General features: G+C 40.8%; 1 protein-coding gene and 1 non-coding gene across 2 annotated transcripts in view; one reads left to right on the forward strand and one right to left on the reverse strand.

Moving 5' to 3' along the window:
- Window positions 1–20,959, forward strand: part of C11H12orf40 (chromosome 11 C12orf40 homolog) — a 41,999-nt gene that overhangs the window by 8,140 nt on the left and 12,900 nt on the right. The window contains exons 3-7 of the mRNA XM_049782873.1: window positions 9,690–9,729; window positions 14,876–15,014; window positions 16,710–16,842; window positions 18,436–18,484; window positions 19,646–19,752. Coding sequence (XP_049638830.1) covers window positions 9,690–9,729; window positions 14,876–15,014; window positions 16,710–16,842; window positions 18,436–18,484; window positions 19,646–19,752 — 468 coding nt within the window. The remainder of the gene's footprint in view (window positions 1–9,689; window positions 9,730–14,875; window positions 15,015–16,709; window positions 16,843–18,435; window positions 18,485–19,645; window positions 19,753–20,959) is intronic.
- Window positions 9,212–9,316, reverse strand: LOC126023585 (U6 spliceosomal RNA). The gene has a single exon (XR_007500699.1). It is a non-coding gene; the product is annotated as a U6 spliceosomal RNA (small nuclear RNA).

Raw genomic sequence — 20,959 nt, forward strand, 5'->3', positions numbered from 1 at the left:
TTCCTAAAATACTACTGTGAAAGATATGTAAGCCAAGATGATCAAAATAAAAATTAAAAAATAAAAATTATAAAAATATTTAAAAAAAGATATACAAGGTACTAATAGGACTTGACAAGAAAAAATATATTTTCCATCAAAAATGTGGAGAAGAAATGAATAGGCATTTCCTTAAGAAGAAATACAGGGGCCCGAGTGGTGGTGCAAGCGGTAGGGCACTTGCTTTGCACGCACTAGATGGATCTCGGTTTGATCCTCTGGCATTCCATATGGTCCCCCAAGCCAGGAACTATTTCTGAGTGCAGAGCCAGGAGTAACTCCTGAGTGTCACCAGGTGTGGCCCCAAAACAAAACAAAACAAAAATTATAGATGGTCAAGAGGCACATGAAAAGATGCTCCACGTTAGTAATCATCAGGGAGATGCAAATCAAAACTACAATGAGGTATAATCTCTTGCCAGAGACAAGCACCCATCATAAAGAACAAGAACAACCAGTGGTGGTACAGATTTGGGGAGAAAGGAAGTCTCATTCATTGCTGGTGGGAATGCCATTTAATCTAGCCTTTCTGGAAAACAATCTGGATATTCCTCAAAAATCTGGAAATTGAGCTCCCATATGATCCAGCAGTACCACTACTAGGGATATATATGCCCTAGGAACACAAAAACAATACAAAAATGCCCTCTGCATCCCTATATTCATCTCAGCACTATTTACAATAGCCAGAATCTGAAAATAACCCAAATGCTCGACAGATGAGTGTCTCAAGAAACCATGGTACATTTACACAATGGAATACTCTTCAGGTGTTAGGAAAAATGAAGTCATAACATTTTCCTGTACATGGATGGACATGGAGACTATTATGCTGAGTAAAATGAATCAGAGGGAGAGGATGGACATAGAGTAGTCTCACTCATCTGTGGGCTATAAGAAAAAGAAATACAGTGTGGCAATAATATCCAGAGACAATAGAGATGAGTGCTGGGAGGACCAGCTCATGGCATGAAGTTTGCCACAAAGAGCGGTGAGTGGAGTTAGAGAACTAACCACAATAATGATGAGAGAGAGAGAGAGAGAGAGAGAGAGAGAGAGAGAGAGAGAGAGAGAGAGAGAGAGAGGCAGAATGCTTGTCTTAAGAGACAGGCAGGGGTTGTGCTGGGCATGGGAAATGGGATATTAGTGGTGGGAAGATCAGATTGGTAGAGTGGTGTACATTCTATGACTGAAACCCAAGTACGAAAATGTCTGTAACCACTGTGTTCCAATAAAGAATTTTTTTTATTAAAAAAAAAGGAGTCGGAGTGATAGCACTGTGGTAGGTGGGCATTTGCCTTACATGCAGTCAACCCATATGAATCCAGGTTTGATCCTCACATCCCACATGGTCCCCTGAGCCTGCCAGGAGTGATTTCTGAGTACAGAGCCAGGAGGAACCCTTGCGTGCCGCCGTGTGTGGTTCAAAAAACAAAACAAAAAAAGTACTTTTTCTAGGTTAGTTACTGCCTTGAATCTCAATAAGTCTGTTAGCTAACACTTTAAGATTATGTTTTAGGTAATTATTAATTTCTCTGTAGTACTGGGCATAAAATGTCTTTAATTTGTTATTCTGTAACAGATGTTTTGGCATTTTGTACTTTCAATCACATTAAGATATTACTATAAGAGATCTTAATGCTCTGGATATACTTTTTTTGATTTCATAGTTTCACTAAGAAAATGAACCCTAGGGCCTGGAGAGATAGCACAGCGGCATTTGCCTTGCAAGCAGCCGATCCAGGACCAAAGGTGGTTGGTTCGAATCCCAGTGTCCCATATGGTTCCCTGTGTCTGCCAGGAGCTATTTCTGAGCAGACAGCCAGGAGTAACCCCTGAGCACCGCTGGGTGTGGCCCAAAAACCAAAAAAAAAAAAAAAAAAAAAGGAAATGAACCCTAAAAGAGAGCCAGATCAGAGAAGCAAACCCAGAAAACAAAATCACTTCCAGATGCACAGCGTAAGGCAAATGTCACTCGTGGTTCTTAACCCGTTTTACTGGGACACCTTTTATATGTACCATGTGAAATCTGTGTTAGTGTTGTTTTGGTAGTTGACAGTCTTGTCTTTGTGTCTTTTTTTTTTTTTTTTTTGGGTCACACCCAGCAGCCCTCAGGGGTTACTTCTGTCTCCACCTCAGAAATCGCTCCTGGCAGGCTCAGGGGACCATATGGGATGCCCGGATTCAAACCAATGACCTTCTGCATGCAAGGCAAATGCCCTATCTCCATGCTATCTCTCTGGCCCCATCTTTGTGTCTTTAATAAAGTGTTTTGTTAGCAAGTTTCTTTAACCCTTTCTTTACTTGAAATTGTAACAGAGGACATAATGCTCTGGGAAATTTCTGTAGTTAGCCTTGGTTTTCATAGTTTTAATAATTGGAGTCTTTATCTCTTTCCTTCTCATTCCTTATCCCTTTATCTAATCCTTTCTTCTATTAATCCTTTTATTCCTTTCTGCTTTTCTTTACTGTCTCTTAACAAATAAGAATGAAACAAATGTCTAGTTTCCTGAACTTATTAGAGTATATGCTATGAAGAGTTTGTATATGCTTTTATTTTTAGTATGTAGTTACAATGGTATTCATCTTTCTGAAGCTAAGTGACTGCAGCATTGAGTTGGAGAAGGGGGGATTGAGTTTTCTGCAGACCCCTGTATCTGCATTTTAGTGGCTTGGCTTGCATCTCTTCTGAGAATAGTGTGAAGCTGGAGCTGGCTAATGGTGGCAGCTATGGGGCGTGGGTTTGCATTCCATGTTTTATGTTCTATTTCTATTTTCATTGAGCTCAGTTTGTTCTTAATTCTCCTCATTTTTGTGGGGCTGAGGATAAAACCCAGGGACCCCAGCATTCATACCCTTGCTGTCTACCACTGAGCTGTGTTCCTGATCTCAGTTCTCTTTATTTTTTTCCTCTGACTGGTATATTTTCAATTTTATTTTTTGTTTTCTAGTTTCATTTTGTTATGGTTGAGAACAGATTTGATCTGGTTTTAGTCTTAGGTTGTATATTAAGATTTGTTTTATTGGTTAACTTATGTCCTGATCTAGAAAATATTCTAAGTGTACTTGAGCAGAACATACATTCTTCTGCTGTTGGATTGAATGCTCTATGAATGTTTTGAATGTTTGTCATGCTCATCTGGTCGAGTATGTAGTTTAAGCTCGTTTTTTCCCTCTTTTGATTGTATATCTGATTCTATACATGATTCCCCCCTCCAAGGCAATTTTCCCCACACCCAGTTAGTGAACTTAAATTTGCTCAATTTGGACAGTATCTGAAAGTTTAGGGAGTTAGCCAGGCCTAAGCAGATGGTGGGTGGGGAGCAGACATTATGTAGAGGGGAAAGCCAGGGACCTTCGGGAATGTTGACACTGATGTGGAAACTGACCAGAATCCAAGTTCCCTGGGTGTGAATCTCAGAGAAGAATGCCCTTCCAAACAGCAGGATTCTCTTTCTCTCTCTCCTCTCTTCTCTCTTGTTCTCTCTTTTTCTCTCCCCTCTCATCTCCTTCTCCCTTTCCCCCTCCTCTTCCCTTCTCTCTCTCTGTCTCTTTGTCTCTCTGTCTCTCTCTCTCTCTCTCTCTCTCTCACACACACACACACACACACAGATTCATGCCCAACAATGTCCAGAGTTACTTCTGACTCTGAACTGGACTTCGGAATCACTTTTAGTGGGCTTGAGGATCATATGGGATGCTGAGAATCAAATTCTGTTTGGCTGCTTGCAAGGCAAGCACCCTACCTGGTGTACTATTATTTCTCTAGCCCCTTTGGTTGTTTCTAAAATTCTCTTATTTTTTATTTCTAAACTTTATTATTTTAAGGGGATATATTTTCATTTCACACCCAGCGGTACCTGGTGTCAACTCTTGGCTTGGTCCTGTGGTTGCATCTGGCAGTGCTGCAGATTGAACTCAGGTCCCTGGTATGCAAAACATGTATTCCAGCCCTATGTTGTAGGAATTTAATTATGCTTATTATGCTAGTTTCTGAATTCCTCTGATAATGATACCTGGGCATGCTGGACCTGGAAGACTGTCTTTTTCAGGTTGAAGTTTTAGCCTTATTTCTATGAATAAACTCGCCCCCCTTTCTCTCTCTGTGATCTCTGTGTTGTGTGGAGGGATATGCTTGTGGTTGTCCCGTTATTACCTTAAGTTTTATTATTTTCACGTTGTCCTCTGGATGAATTGTGCTACTCTGATTTTGAGTTCATTGATTCTTCTAATTGATCTAGTCTATTGTTGAACTTTTCTATTGACTTATTTTAGTTCACATATTGTATTGTTCAGCTCTGATTTCTCTTTGGATCTTTTAAAATATTCTATTTTTGTTGAAAATCTTGCTATGTTCATGAATTTCTCTGCCAACTGTGGTGAATATCTTCGTGACATTTTGAACTCAACATGGAAGTTATTTATATCTGCTTCATTAAGAAGTGTTTCTGGAAATCAACTTTGTTCTTTTGTTTGGGAAATGTGCCTCTGTTTCTTAAGTTTCTTGAATGTGTAGGTGTCTTCTTGTGAGGTCTGAACAAACCCCACTTGTCCCAGTTGTGACAGAACTTGAGATGAACTCTGTTGATCAAACTGGTGCTGGTCCAGGCCAGAGATCTATGTTAAAGAGTAGGAGCAGCATTTGCTCTAAAGCTTAAAGACACTTTACCCTTGACTCACCCTTTCCGAAAAGGCCTAACCTTTACGTTGTTTAGTTCTATAGATGAAATGGAATGTACTTCAGGGAGCCAAGGCACAAAGGAATTTTCTTCTTCTGGTGCCCACTCAAGAAATCAGTGTATTCGGATCAGGCTTAACTAAGGAACAGACCAGCTGAATGAATCCTTGCTAGGGATTAGAGCAGTGTATAAACTAGCACATTAGGTACTTGTCTCCTCAGATTTCCCAAGTAAAACTGTTTTACTCCCTCCTCATCTCTTCCTGGAACTGTGAAATCAGGCCAAGATCAGAACCTTTTTTCCCCCTTTCCTGGCAAAGAGCAGTGAGGTCACAGGCTCTTGAAGACTCAGGTAGTCAGTGCCAACTGCTGTGTGGCATGGATCAGGGGCACCCTGGGTGCATTTTTCTGAGTGGCCCTCAGGGCCTTGTGGTAGCCTACCAAGTGCTGATAGCCAGTTGGCAGTGAGTAGCACACTTTGCAGACCTGTCCTCATTTCCCCCAGCTGCAGAGCAAAGCACCTCTGTCTCACAGAATGAAGAGTCAGTTTAGTTTCACCAACTGAGTCTATTGGAAGAACTTCTATTTAGTGGGCATGTGTGCTCTTTGGCAACCTGGCGTATGTGGCTTCGGTGGAGTATTTCCCAGTGTATGAGCCATCTCAGTCTGTAGAAGCTGGGGGTGGGGGTCAGGAGGGCACATCTACTTGATTCATCTTGTTAAAAATAGGTGAGTGGGGAAGACCCTAGGCGGAGCTCTTTATACTGAGTCCATGCAGATACAATCCCGAATTTCTGTCTCCCCAGGGTGGAATCTAAACAAGCCTCCAAAACTTCCTACTTAGCACCAGGAAGTGTTTGCTTGAGGACCTGCCCTTTTTCTTGAGACAATGTGCCTTTTCCTGAATTAATCTTTTGTTTTGTTTGCTGACCACTGTCCTACCCTGTCTGACAATAAAAAGCCTGTAGTTTCCTTTGTGCCTCTGGAGGGGATGCAGCCTTTATAATCTAGTCAGGTCTTTGAGGGGATGTATTTGATTGAACCCTATGGAGGGATTGGAGCACGTTCTGTGCTCAGACTTTGATGCTCTTGTTCTGTGCTTTGAATCGAAACTTAGTGACCAGTGAAATGGGGCCCTAGAGCATGTGTGATTGGGGATGAAGAAATTGGGGAGTGTTAGTGGAACTAAATTTTTAAACAGTGATTCCAGAGGCCATCTCTGGCCAGGAGTGCAGGTGTGTTGTGGGAGACAATTTGGGTCAGTTTTACAGAGGCTTTTAAAGCCCATGGTAAAAGGACCTGAATTGTTTTCTTCTGTGTTGGAGAAGCCTGGCAGAAGCACCTCATCATTATAGTCCCAGTACTAATGAACTCTAAATCTCTCTCCTTTGCATCCCCCACACCCAAGGTAAAGATCTCAGTTAAAACACAGCACAGTGGGAAGGACATTTGCCTTGCATGTGACCGACCTGGATTCGATCCCCGTCATCCCATATGTTCCCCTGAGCTTGCGAGGAGTGATTTCTGAGTGCAGAGCCAGGAATAACTCTGAAGACTTCCGGGTATGCCTACCCTGGCCCAAGTCTTTTCTTACTCAGCCAGGGTGAGGAATTATATATCTATGCCACCAAAGACAAGTGCTTTGTTTTATGCTGTTACTTCAGATTACTTTTTCCCTTATCAAGAATGGCTGGGCTGGAGAGAGGTGTAGTGGGTAGGGCACTTGCCTTGCAGATGGCTGACCTCAATCCCTGGCATCACATTTGGTCCCAAGCACCAGGAGTAATTCCTGAGTGCAAAGCCAAGAGTAATTCCTGAGTAGCACCAGGCATGACTAAAAAATAAAAACAAAAATAACAAAAGAATGGCCTGTCAGAAGAGTTTGTAACCCACAGTTTGCATCGGGAGTTGGTGCACAACTTAGCTAGGCTGTCTCTTCCTCCTGGCAGCTATGTCCTAACCTCTGGAGTATAGCCTTTTTCTTCCTCCATGTAGTGGTGTTACTTGCTGTCCCTGTGGCCTGTTTCTTTTGTTGTGAGTGGGAGACTCTGAGCTTAGGGATCACTCCTAGCAAGCTCGGGGAACTATAAGGGGTGCTAGAGATGGAACCAGGCCATTGGCAAGGCAAGTGCCCTACTTGCTGTACTATGGCTCTGGCTACTACATAGGGCCTAGTTCTGATCATGGCATCCCAGCACTGAGGCTTCTATGAACTTCTATGATCAGTTGGCTGATCTCTTGTTGGGTTTCCTAGTAGTTCTGCTGGCCAATTTCCTCTCAATGATCTTGTTTCCTGTTGAGATTAGCCAGAGGCTTTCCATTTCTTTTAAGTAAATCCTCAAGTGATGCAATGCTCTTCTTCCTGGCCCCTCCCCCTTGTTGCTACCAGACTGTGACTACCCACACAACACTTTTTGGATACACTGGCTTGCACTGTATACACTCGGTTGTGCTGCATCCCAGCTAGGCTCTAACTTCTAATTCTGCAGCACTCTTTTTGGGGATCCTTGGCATCCCAGCGCACTCCTGCTTGAGTGGCCAACACTTCTCAATTCCAGTGGTTCTGTCTTGTTTTGATGGGGCTCCCTCTCCCCTCTAAATTCCATAGTAACACCATCTGTTTTATTCTCTGCCCCTGAAAACCTTTCCTGTACCAAAAAGGTTATACATGGAACCTGAGTAGAGATGGGGTCAACTTTTCTTTTTCCTGTGAAGGGCATAATTTCCTTTAGGATCTTAGAAATATTGGGTATTTCTGTAACTGTATATAGATGTTATATGTTCTAACTATGTCAGAACTTATTATTATAGGTATTTTCTCTTTTGCTGTTGAATTTTTTAAATTAATTAATCAGGTTTTTTTTTTGGGGGGGGGCACACCTGGCAGTGCTCGGGTTACTCCTGGCTCTGCAATCAGAAATTGCTCCTGGCTCAGGGGACTATATGGGATGCCGGGGATCTAACCGGTGTCTGTCCTGGGTCAGCCGCATGTAAGGCAAACGCCCTACTGCTGTGCTATCGCTCTGGCCCCTTGCTGTTGAATTTTTAAGGAACTCTTAATATTTATGTACAGAATTAATTTTTATGTACAACAAATTCTTTTAAGAATATTATCAATAGGGGCCGGGCGGTGGCGCTAAATGTAAGGTGCGCCTGCCTTGCCTGCGCTAGCCTTGGACGGACCGCGGTTCGATCCCCGGTGTCCCATATGGTCCCCCAAGCCAGGAGTAACCCCTGAGCGTTATCGGGTGTGGCCCAAAAACCAAAAAAAAAAAAAAAAGAATATTATCAATAAATAAAGATATTAAAAATAAATCACAATGCTTAAATAAAAATTGTAAAAAAAGTGTATATTTATCTAGGTAACTCAATAATGAGAAATGTTTATAATATCAGAATATATTTAGCTAAATTAATGTATTCAAATATATTCAAACTAATTCCTTCCATGGGAATATAGTGAGTTCTCATTATTCAAAACCACTCTTTTTGCTTTGAGGTTAAAACAGGATCTACATTTTCTTGGAAGTCAATTTAACTCCTTATAATATTAAAATTATGTTAAGTAATAATTAAAAAAAAAGAAAATGCATCACATAGTTGATATAACTAGTCATAATACATTGTTTCAAGGGTAGAAAGCAAAGTTATTAAAAATAAAAAGATAATAGAAAGAAAAACGAAAAATAAAATGGAAGAGAAGAAAAAAAGAAAAAGTTCACTAGAAGTATATTTTTGAAAATTATTGTATCTCCAATAAAGTCATTAGTACAATAAAAAAAAAAAGAATAGTATCAAGAAACTTTGCTCTTCAAGCCTGTAGGCTCCTTAGAACATGGATCTTGCATTTTTGTCTCCATGTGTCTTTGCTTGTTTCCATTCTGGAGAAGCTGGTGTTCACTCTTGAACATACACATCTCTGTATCTCCCATCTCATCTTTCTAAATAAATGTCATTAAAAACTACCTTACTTTACACACACACACACACACACACACACACACACACACACACACACACACACACACAAAATATTATCCAGAGCAAGAGTGATAATTCAGCAAGTAGGGCGCTTGGTTTGCATACATCTGACTTGGGTTCTAGCCTCTGAATTCTGAGCATAGAGCCAGGAGTAAGCCCTGAGTACAGAAAGAATGGTGACCACTCCCAAAGAATATTATCAAGATCTCTTTTCATAAGATAATAAAAGTTTTGCTTTTAGAACAGACTATGACAATGATAGTTGGAAATGATCACTCTGGACAAGAATGCTGAAAGGCGGTAAAGTGATATGAATGATATCCCTTCAGTAACAATATTTCAGACCATAATGTCTAAAAAGAAAAATGGAGGAGGGAAAGAGAATAAAAGAGAAAAGTGTCTACCACAGTGCAGGGTAGGGTAAGGGAGGGAAATTGGTGACACTGGTGATGGAAGTGAATTCTTGTGAAGGAATGGGTATTGGAACATTAGACAAAACATCAACAATTTTTTTAAAATATGGAATGCTTCACGAATTTGCGTTTCATCCTTGTGCAGGGGCCATGCTAATATTCTCTATCGTTCCAATTTTAGTATATGTGCTGCCGAAGCAAGCACAAACATCAACAACTTTTTAACTGTCTCACAATAATTTAATTTAAAACTTTTAAAAAATGATTAATTATTGCTGCAATTTTTTTCTTTTTTTGGTTTTTGGATCACACCCAGCAGTGCTCTGGGTTACTCCTGGCTCTATGCTCAGAAATCGCCCCTGGCAGGCTCAGGGGACCATATGGGATGCCGGGATTCAAACCACTGTCCTTCTGCATGAAAGGCAAATGCCTTACCTCCATGCTATCTCTCTGGCCCCTATTGCTGCAATTTTAAAATTCAATTCAAGTCTTTAGTTCTTTTCAAATGGCAGTTTTCAATGAAAAGAGGCCATTTTAAAATTTAATCACTAATTTTTTTATTCTGCATCTCTTTTTAGGACCAGGATTCTGACCAAACAGGAGAGGAGAAAGCAAAAGGTAAAGGAAAAACTTCTGAGTGGGAAACTCCATGAATTGTGCCCTTCTGAAGAATTTTCCAGAGTGGGGGGGACTAAACATAATTGAAGCAATTTTCCTGTTGTCCTTTCGTCCTTGTATTAGTTTGGTTGATCCCAAATTTTTTAGCCAGTAATTTAGGATTATTGTTTATTTTGTTGTCTTTGTACTTTGAAAATCTGTCTCAAGTCTGATTATGCCTTGATGCTTTCTGTATGATTTATATCTGGTTTAAATTATAATTATCATCATCATCTATTATAGACCCTTGCTTCTTAAACTGTGGGTGACAACTTCATATGGGGCCATGAATTTGAGTGTGGTGGTTGTGAGGAAGTGGATGATGTAAAAGCTTTCTGAACACTTAATGGCCAGAAGTTAACTTAAGAGTCGGCTATCCAATGAATCCTAGGTTGTTATTTTTATTGTTTGCATTTTTGGTTTTTGGGTCACACCTGGCAGCACTCAAGGGTTACTCCTGGCTCTATGCTCAGAAATCGCTCCTGGCAGGCACAGGGGACCATATGGGATGCCGGGATTCAAATCAACTTCCTTCTGCATGCAAGGCAAATGCCCTACCTCCATGCTATCTCTCTGGCCCCAATCCTAGGTATTTGTGAGCTGAAAGGGGGGGGGTCTTAAGTAGAAAAGTTTAAGGAGCCCTTGTCTAGGGGCCATCCTGGCTTTAACTTATTTACCCGCCCTCTCTCTTTTTATTGATATATCATGTAGCAAAGCTGAGCACTCACATACTACATATCTGAATGACCTGCATCTCACAGAAACTGCCCATGTATCTGGAGATATAGTAAGCTTTCTAGGGTCATTGTTGTTGGTGACAAACAGATGGAGATGAGGTGGAGGAGACCCAAAAGTTCTCACTGACACAAGTATTGAAAACACTCATTTCAAAATATCCTGCATGCACAGTGAACTGGGCTCAATAGTGCACTAGTCTAGATGATGTCAGAAGCACGGAGGGCAGCGAGGCTTCAACAGTCTCGCCCACAGGTGGGGGGTGCTGGCCATGAGTATTGGGAGGGGACACAGTCTGGACCCCAAACCTGCCCAAAGGCAGAAGGCCTTTTCAAAGGCAGGTACCTTGTGAGGATCCTGGAAACCTTTGTGATAGAGAACTCAAGGAGCAGAACATCTGCAAACAACTGTCTCTCCCCCAGGGGAAAGACCCCCACTGGAACAAAGGGCATGCTGAGACAACCCAAGAAGACTTAACTTTTAAAACAGTTTCTCCTAGACAACAGCCCTGGCTGCAGACATTGAGGCCAGTTTGGGGGAAGTGTGTAAAATGACAACTCCACAGAGGTAGAGTTGTGCATGTCCCACATTGTTCATAGTTGTGCTATCTACATCTGTGTAGGAGGGACCATTCTGGCTCATACTTCATCTGGGGGATTTTCCTGTAGCTTTTCCTGGGATGTGCACTTGGCTCTCGCCTCTCTGGAGGAGCCTGTGTTGCTCTTATTTTCCCTCATGGTTATCAAATACCTTTCTTCCTCTCTTTCCTGGCTCTTTTCTCTGTGGACAGGTGACAAACCAGAGAAGGAACTGGATAGGTTCACATTGGTTCTTCCTTTCCCCACAAAGTTCTGTGCTTTAGCCTAAATTTGGAGGGCAAATTCACAGGCCAGGTCAATCGGAGGACCCCAGGTACAACTAAACAGCTGTCAGACAGCTGAGAGACAAGGGCTGTGCCATGCAGATGCTCAGAATTTCCCAGGCATTTCTTAGGATATGGGTTCAGAGAAAATGGGGAGTCTCTCCCAAGGCTTCATATCTGCTTCTGCACAAATCCATTCACAAGTCCCATCACAGCAGTCAGAAAGGAATCAGAGGAGCAGTGTGGCCATGGCAGCAAGCATCATCCCTATCCTGCTGAGTGAGTGCAGTAACACTGGAACAATAACTTATTCTGTTCTCCTTTCCACTAAAGTATATTTATGAGAATATACTTCATTTTCAACTTTAATTTGATTTATTCTCTATATCCTATGCCTAAAATCCCATCAAGCAATGAAATTTGCACTCAGTAAAGTAATAGACATGTAGTCTGTTCCAGGACTTGTTTTAACTGACTATATTTGGATCATTGTTTTAAGTACATTTAAAGAGAAAGCCATGTAGAGAAAGTCTTTCCCTCAAAATGTGGGTTTCTGGCCACATCACTTTCCAAGTCTTATTCTTCTTTCTCCCCTTGCCTTTCTTCAAACCCTTTTTGTATTCCTTGAGACTTGTGACCCAAAATCTCAAAGTTCATAAGAACAGGAGCTATCATGTAAGATTCTATCACCACTTCCTAGAACCTTATAGGAGGCTTTTCCTCCTGGCTAAGGAAGATATGTCTGATGTAATGCTGTCTATTTCTTTCTCGGGAACTTCAGTGCATTTATTCTTTACCACTTAGGGAAAATCACTTAACCCTCTGTTCTTTTGGACCTAGATGAACAGTCAAAATGACATTCCATGTGTTAGCAAAGGGCAAGCCAATTTAATAGGTATGTGGATTGACATGGCTGCCAATTCTCGAGTAAAATAGGCAGACTACGGGTACATACTGAGAGGAGTGGGGACAGCAGGGCAAGAAGGCGACAATGTCAGCTCACTCAGAGTAAAATAGTTTTCAGACTTGAGAGATGACCTCAGCTTGCCTTCTAGATGATAAGAAGAGGGGAGAGTGATTGTTCTTGGTTCAGGAAAAGGGCAAAGATAAGAAATAACTCCTTTCTCTGCCCTTGGGTCTTCCCTCACCTCACCTCGCCCATATTTCTGTGCTTGGTAGAGTATAGACAAACCCATTCCTTGGGACTGACCTTAATTAATCCACCAAGAGTGACACTTTATGGAAAAGCCTCATTGGTGAAGAGTCTATTCTCTTCCTTATTCTTGGAACTTTATGTTCCTTCCCTCTGGCCAACTGACAAGTTACTCAGTCTTAGAAATCATTTCCTCAGAAGTCTGAGCTTTTGACTTCCACTGCCTCAATGATCTGCTCACTTTAATGATTTATGTCCTTTCTTCACTCTGTGGAGGTACCATCACCACCAAGTGAAGTCCCCTACAAATACTGTCTTCCTTCTGAGACTCCTAACAGAGAGCGCTGGCTTAGATACTTGTTCATGGGGAAAAATACTTGCCTCCCAAGGACGCTGTCACTTTATGCTCAGACTAATCTTTGGAAACATCTTTTAAAATGTGTTGAATCTGTGCTTGCAAACCACTCTGATGAGATAGGAACAGATCCTTCTAATCTTGGTAAATTTTCTGCACAAGTTTGAAAGAGGAAGCAAGAAATCATTCAAAGAGATATAGAAAGAGGTGCTTAAAAGAGAATATGGGCTAAGTAAGCCTCTTTAGCACATTTTGTAGAAAAAGAATTACAATCTGTCCCATTTGTTTCCAGATTAAACATTTTTTTATTATAACACTGAATTTACAAAGTTGTTAATAATGCAGTTGTTTCAGGCATTAAATGTACAAACACCAATCACATCACCAATATTAATATTCTCTTCCTTCTACCAGTGTCCCCAGCCTTTCATCAGCCACCCTTGCAGGGACAAATTTACTTCATATTGTTTGTTACAACACAAAGGCAAATGGGTTATCAAAACGGAGATCAGTAAGGGTCAGTTTGTAATAATTATTATATTTCTTAGTGATGTTATTAAAGTCATTGTTTAAGAATTTACTGGGCAGTGGTTGGTGGTAATTGAGCCTTCTATATTACTATTTAGGCTCACTGAACTTGGTGGTCCTCTGAAGAGTCATGATCTCTAGGAGATTGGTTGAGGTTTGATTCTTACCGAGCTCCCAGACAGGAAAGGCAGTTCCCAGTCCCCTGTCCGATTAGGCCAGGGGGAACAGTTCCAGTTGTAGAGATCCGCAGGAAATAATTCACACAGTGAATAGGTACAAGAATGGGTTCAGAGAATCCAGTGCTCAAGCAAGGAATTCAAACCACCAAAGCTTTCTGCTCCTAAGATGGAGTGCAGCTCAGTGGAAGAAGACCGAAGAATGAGCCCCTGCCTTCCTCAGACCCCTGTTTTTATTGTCAAGAATCAGGTTCCACCCTAGGATGGGAGAAGAATACCAAGTAAGGAATAATCCAATATACCATCACTAGATCACACTGTAGGGTGGAGTACAATTATTGATTAGGGTAGGATCAGCAACCCAACAGTTCTCCTATCATATTTGCTGTGATACTTCTGTGTTGACACCACAAAGAAATTTTGAGGTGTTGGGCAACTGCATATTGGCCACCTGATCCAGGATTTATATATAGATCTGGAACAAATTTGGTGGCTTGGCAATTTGCTAAGTTAAGTTGTGGAGCTGAGCTGTTTCTGTCCAAGGGTGAGGTCAATTTGACTGTGGGCTGGTGTGCCTCCAGACAGAATCTTGCCTATTCTCATTCTGAGAAGGCTTTGATGACCTGGGAAGAATGGCAGCTATAAGTTTCTTCTGGAACTGAGGAGAGAACCGAGCCATTTTTCTTCTGGAATATGGATTTTTCTGGAAGATGGGCAGATGGATTTTCTGGTGGCAGGGCATAGACAGGGGATTTGACCTGTCCCCATTCTGAGAATACCCCAGTTTTTAGCCCATAGCCTGGTCCCACCTGTTTTCATTTTTTTTTGTTTTTTGGTTTTGGGCTACACCCAGTGACGCTCAGGGGTTACTCCTGGCTAGGCACTCAGATATCTCTCCTGGCTTGGGGACCATATGGAACGCCGAGGGATCAAACCACAGTCTGTCCTAGGTTAGCGCATGCAAGACAAATGCCCTACAGCCTGTGACACTGCTCCGGCCCCAGTTTTCAGATTTTTAAAACTATTTGCTGATAAAGTTAATCTTTTGATACCTAGAAAACGTTTTTGTAAAGTTATATTTTAAAGGTGTTATAATTTAACGAAGGAATGATTATTAGACGATGGAATTGTGAATCTTTAGGTAACTAATTTGTGATTTATTTTAAAATCTGAACATATAAAAGAGGTAAATATTTTAAAAAAAACCCCAGCTATTTAGTAGCATAACTGTTTTTAATTATTTATGATTCTGACTAAAACCACATAGTTGTTGCAATAATTTTTTAAAATTATTTTAGGAATATTTTGAAAAGAAAAAATTAAAATCCAAAATGAAATTGCTGGGCATGTTATCCCCTGTCAAACATTCTGCGGTTAGTTTGGACCTTCTTAACCTGTACATAGTAAATAAGATCTCTTGCCAAAAGAAGACAACTGGTAAGTAGTTTCTTGAGTATTTGTTTGACTCTGATATGACTTTAACATCTAGGTTTATATGGTTTTAGAGCTTAAAGGATGTGGAAAGTAAACTTATTTTACATCTTGGTTGCCCTCTTCAATAAGAAACCTAATTTCTGCCTAAAATAGTTTATTGTTTAATTTTTTAGTTTAACTTTGTAAATTGTGTTTTATGGAACTGATTTTATAAAGTATGATTAAGTTTCTCTTGATGTATTTTCAGTTTTCACACTCTTTTATCTAGGCAGATACCAAAATTTAACTAAGGGAAGAGAATCAATGTCTTTATTATCTTATACTCTTTAGAGAATTTGTTTGAAAGGAAAGGGTAAATGACGAATAATTTATTAGTTATTCCCTCACATTTAATTTTATAGAGTAATATCTAAAAAAATATTCCTTTTGATTTTCATGTTGATTCTTGTTTGTTTTTTTGTTTTGCTTTGCTTTTGGGCCACACTGGATGATGCTCAGGGCTATGTGCTATGGCTATGCTCCTGGCTATGTGCTCAGAAATTGCTCCTGGCTTGGGGATGCTTTGGGACACTGGGGTATCGAATCAAGGTCTGTCCTAGGTCAGCCGTGTGCGAGGCAAATGCCTACTGCTTGCGCCACCACTCCAGCCCCATGTTGATTCTTTAAATAAATAGGTTTAATCGGTATTTCCCTCAAAGGAAACTGTGTCTGCATTTTTTTTTATATGGAAGAGGAATTGAACCACACTTATTGGTACTTTGGGTTTACTCCTGTTTTTTTGCTTAGGGATTACTCCTGGTGGTACGTGGCCAAACATATGTAGCTTCAGAGATCAAACTAGGGTCTGCTTTATGCAGGACAACTACCTTAACCCCTGTCTTATGTCTCTGGCCCTGCTGTTTCATTTTTAAAGCATACTAATGGCTCACAATATGGCTTAAATGGTAGAGCACATGCTTTTGTATGTGAGGACCTGAGTTCAGTTCCTAGCACTGCATGAACCTGTAATTCTGGTTCTGGTGGCCTTCATGCCACCCTCCTTGCAGCAGGCACCACCTGGGTAAGACTTATTGGCCACTTCGCATAATGCCTACAGGCCCCATCATATTGCACATAGAAGGCTTCTTCCCTGTTTACAGTGGCTCAAGTTCTCCACACCCTTCTCCATTCTTCCACTGGTGGGCAGATGATCATCCTCTCTTGGCCATTGTGAATAATACTGCAAGGAGCAGAGTGTGCAGATTTTTCTCTGAGACCCTATTTTAGTTTCTGTTGACTATGGACCCTCGAGTGGGATAGCCAGATCATGCACTAACTCAGATTTTTTTTATTGTGAGTAATCTTCATGCAGCTTCTTCTGCTGTGCCCCACTGCCAAGGTGCATTGTCTTCTCTCAGCCTTCACTGTCTGCCAACAACTGCTCTCAGTGGTAGAGGCCTGCTTAACATTAGTACTCTGGCATACGGAGAAGATAGGTTGTTCTAGTAAATATGACTTCTAAGGTTTTTTCTTTTTATTTATTTTTAAATATCTTTATATAAACACCGTGATTACAAACATGACTGCAGTTGGGTTTCAGTCACAAAAACAACACCCCCTTCACCAGTACAACATTCCCACTTCTAAAGTTTTTAATGGTATATACAATGTCTTTAAGAGAGTTAATCCTATCCTTAAGTTAATGATTTTTCATTTTAGAAACTGTGAGGAGACCAACTCACGTGAACATGAACAAAGATGTAAAAATGCCTTTCAGGAAGCAGAATCTAGAGTTTCCAATGTCACCTCCCAGTAGACCATCTAACCTTTGTATCGATGATCTAGGAGACAAGTAAGTTTTCGCTGAATTTCACAATACATATTTACGGGGCTCATCATCAGCACTGTCATTCACTGGAAATATGCAGAACTAATCCTTCAAGCTTGAGCTTTATTTGGCTGTTACTGAATAATTAAATCATTAAAACTTTTGTTAAATGATCATGTCTTCATAAATTATATGTAGAGTTATATTTGTGCTATATGTGAGGTTTGATTTTCCTTAGAAAATTTTATATTTATTTATTTATTTATTTTGGTTTTTGGGCCACACCCAGCGTTGCTCAGGGGTTACTCCTGGCTGTCTGCTCAGAAATAGCTCCTGGCAGGCACAGGGGACCATATGGGACACCGGGATTCGAACCAACCACCTTTGGTCCTGGATCGGCTGCTTGCAAGGCAAGCTGTGCTATCGCTCTGGCCCCGGAAAATTTTATATTTCTAGTAATACTTTTATAATAATATTGTGATCTGGGAGTGATTTATTACTTCTGAATATTTTTGTGTATTTGTGCAAAACAGCATGAATTTATTTATTTGTTTTTTATTTTCGTTTTTGGGTCACACCCAGCAGCGTTCAGGAGTTACTCCTGGCTCTGTGCTTGGAAATTGCTCCTGGCAGGCTCAGGGAGTCATATGGGAAACCGGGAATTCAACCTCCGTCTGTCCTGGGTTAGCCACATGCAAGGCAAACACCCTACCACTGTGCTATCTCTCCAGCCCAGTGCTTCTCAATTATTTTCTGTCATGCCCTCCTAGGAAGAAGAAAACATTTTTTGCACCCCCTGCACAGCTGTAAATAGTATCTTTATTAAAAAAACTTCAACATGCAAAACAAAAATATATAAAATAATTTGAGCTGATTTTTTAATCAGAGGTGATGTCTGGATTAATGGCTACAATGTGCATGTTTTGCAATGCATAGCTTTTGAAGCGGGGTTTGAAGTAGGACACAGCAACTCTCAGCTCCAGAGATATACAGAGACATAAACACGGGGCTTAGCTTGTTATGACATTGTTTGCTGAGGTCATACGTACCTCCTTTACGGAGTCTTGTGCCCCCACCCAGGGGCATGCCCCACTATTTGAAAAGCACTGCTCGGGCCTGGAGAGATAGCATAGCGGTGTTTGCCTTGCAAACAGCTGATCCAGGACCAAAGGTGGTTGGTTCGAATCCCGGTGTCCCATGTGGTCCCCTGTGCCTGCCAGGAGCTATTTCTGAGCAGACAGCCAGGAGTAACCCCTGAGCACCGCGGGGTGTGATCTAACCCCCACCCCCGCAAAAAAAAGAAAAGCACTGCTCCAGCCCATTAGCATAATTTTTTTAACTTTATTTTTTTTATTGGTTGGTTGTTGGGCCACACCCAGCAGTGTTCAGGGGTTACTCCTGGCTCTGTACTCAGAAATCATTCCTGCCAGGCTGGGGGATCATATGGGATTCCGGGAATTGAACCCGGTCCCTCCTGGCTCAGCCTGTGTCGGCCACATGCAAGGCAAATGCCCTACCACTGTGCTATTTCTCTGGCCCCAGCAGCATGATTTTTTTAAGTATATATACGTAATACATTTTATGTCCTTTTTTAATCTTAAAATTTTCTTTCATTAGTACACATTATCAAATACCAGGCAACAAGGAAGAACATGGCACAGCACAGGTAAGATATTTTTAAAAGAATTTAAAAAAAATTTTTACTGTATATTTTCCTATTTGAAACTTTATTAGAACACCATACTTTACAAAGCTATTCTTTTATAGTCATTTCAGTATTCCAACACCAGTGCTACCACAAGTGTGATCTACACTTCACAAATGCCCAAGTTTCCCTGACTTAAGACTTAGCCTTTTTGAAAAAGACTTGCAATACGTTATTTTTTTTCTATCCCCTCACTTTTTTTTTCCTATTTCTGTCATTGTCTGTGGGCTTCTCATTTCTGTTTCATGGCTTATAAATGAAATATGTTACAGCATAAATATATTATTGCCAAATAGATCAGTGATGGCCTATAATAGGTGATATCTAAATAGTACCTTCTGCATTAAAATAAATTATCTCATAACTTTTTATAAGTCTTCACATTCTGCATTTATTTTGCATATTGTTATTTAGAAAAATTAAAATAGTAAAAATTATTAGATAGGAGAACTGAGCAAGTAAAGTTGTTTATTTGGGAGAAAACATTTTCTGTCAGAGATAACCAACTTTAATTTACTTACATATCCTGGTATCCTAGATATTTTCCACAATCTTTTTTTGGGGGCTCACACCCGGCAATGCTCAAGGGTTACTCCTGGCTCTGTGCTCAGAAATAGCTCCTGGCAGGCTCAAGGCACCATGCTATCGCTCTGGCCCACACAATCTTTTTTTTTAAGTTCAGAGAAAATGGTTAAATTACCAGAGTATCAACTTTTTGATTTTTTTAAACAATCATTCACATAATTTTTAGAACAGTATTTTGTTTGTTTTTGTATTTGTTTTTGTTTATTTGATTTTGGGCCACACCCAGTAATGCTCAGGGGTTACTCCTGGCTATGCACTCAGAAATCGCTCCTGGCTTGTGGGACTATATGGAACACGGGAAGGGAGGGGTCCAAACAGCGGTCCATCCTACGCTAGCATGGGCAAGGCAGACGCCTTACTGCTTGCACCACCGCTCTGGCCCCTAGAAGAGAATTTTGTTTTCAATAAGTACTTAAGGTTTTTTAGATTCAAAAATTACATGTTTTTAATGAAGGTGTCCACTTAAATAGATTTCATGGCAAAATACATAAATTATATTGCATTAAACACTTTCATCATTTTCTTTTTTGGTTTCAGCTTCATAATGTTAATTATTCTAATACCTTGGCTTCCAAGTTATATGACAATAGAGATGCTCTCAGTTCATCTTACAAAACTGGACCATTATTTGGAAGATTAAACAGGTAAGCAAAGTTGTTGTTGAAGGAAATAAAGAAGCTGTAACATTTATTCGCGTTTCTTTAAGATTATTAATTCCATTTTTTTGGACAAAAATAATTTCAGTTAGAAACAGGAATTCATTTAAATAACTCTTCTGGGGGAAATAAAAACATAACGTAAAGTGTAGTATTAATTGAAAATCATTTTAAGTAATTACTTTCTAATGTGTACATCTGCTTTTATTTAAGTGTTTTGGATTAAGGTGTTTTGCACTTTTTTCATATTGCCTAGTTTCTTTTTCTTTATCATAAACATATGACTTTGATTTTCACATTGTTGCTGGTGGAGGTATGGAGAGCCAGGGGGGGAGGCAGGAGCTTTCAAGTCTTGCTTTTTTTTTTTTTTTTTTTGGTTTTTGGGCCACACCCAGCGGTGCTCAGGGGTTACTTCTGGCTGTCTGCTCAGAAATAGCTCCTGGCAGGCACGGGGGACCATACGGGGCACCGGGATTCGAACCAACCACCTTTGGCCCAGGATCGGCTGCTTGCAAGGCAAACGGTGCTGTGCTATCTCTCCGGGCCCAAGTCTTGCTCTTTTTGGAGCCCCACTCAGTGGTTGGTGCTCAGGAACTGTTCCTGACTATGCTCAGGAGTGACCCCTGGTGGTACTCAAGGGACCAGCAGTGGTGCTGGGGATTACATAGGGGCTGGCCACCACAGCTGCATACGTGTGGTGCAGGCACATGCCTCATATCTCTGACCTCTGAATTGTGTCTGTTTGGTTTGGGGGATAAGGCAAATACCACACCCTGTGGTATTCAGGGTTTATACCTTATTCAATGCTCAGGGATCACTCTTGGCGGTCCTCAGGAGGCCACGTGCAGCTCTGGGGATCTAACTGGGGTCAGCTACACACATGGCAAGCCCTGTAACCGCTGTATGGTCTCTCAGCTCTGAATTGTGTCTTTTTAAAAATAAGTGTATTGAGTGACATTGGTTTCTAACAGTCCGTAAGATTCAGGGGGTTGGCATTATGGATATTTTCACAGAATTCTCTCTAAAAGCTTAGTTTTCGTTCATCATTATGAAAATGATTCCCTTTGCTCCTTTCTGGCCCCATTTCTCCAGGACCCATCCTTTGGTTTTCACTAGTTTAGTCTTAAATTTTGTTTAATCTAGTTTACTCATTAGTTCTTGCCTTCCTTCCTTCCTTCCTTCCTTCCTTCCTTCC

The sequence above is a fragment of the Suncus etruscus genome, chromosome 11, assembly GCF_024139225.1.
Source record: "Suncus etruscus isolate mSunEtr1 chromosome 11, mSunEtr1.pri.cur, whole genome shotgun sequence".
In the NCBI taxonomy this organism is placed as follows: Eukaryota; Metazoa; Chordata; class Mammalia; order Eulipotyphla; family Soricidae; genus Suncus; species Suncus etruscus.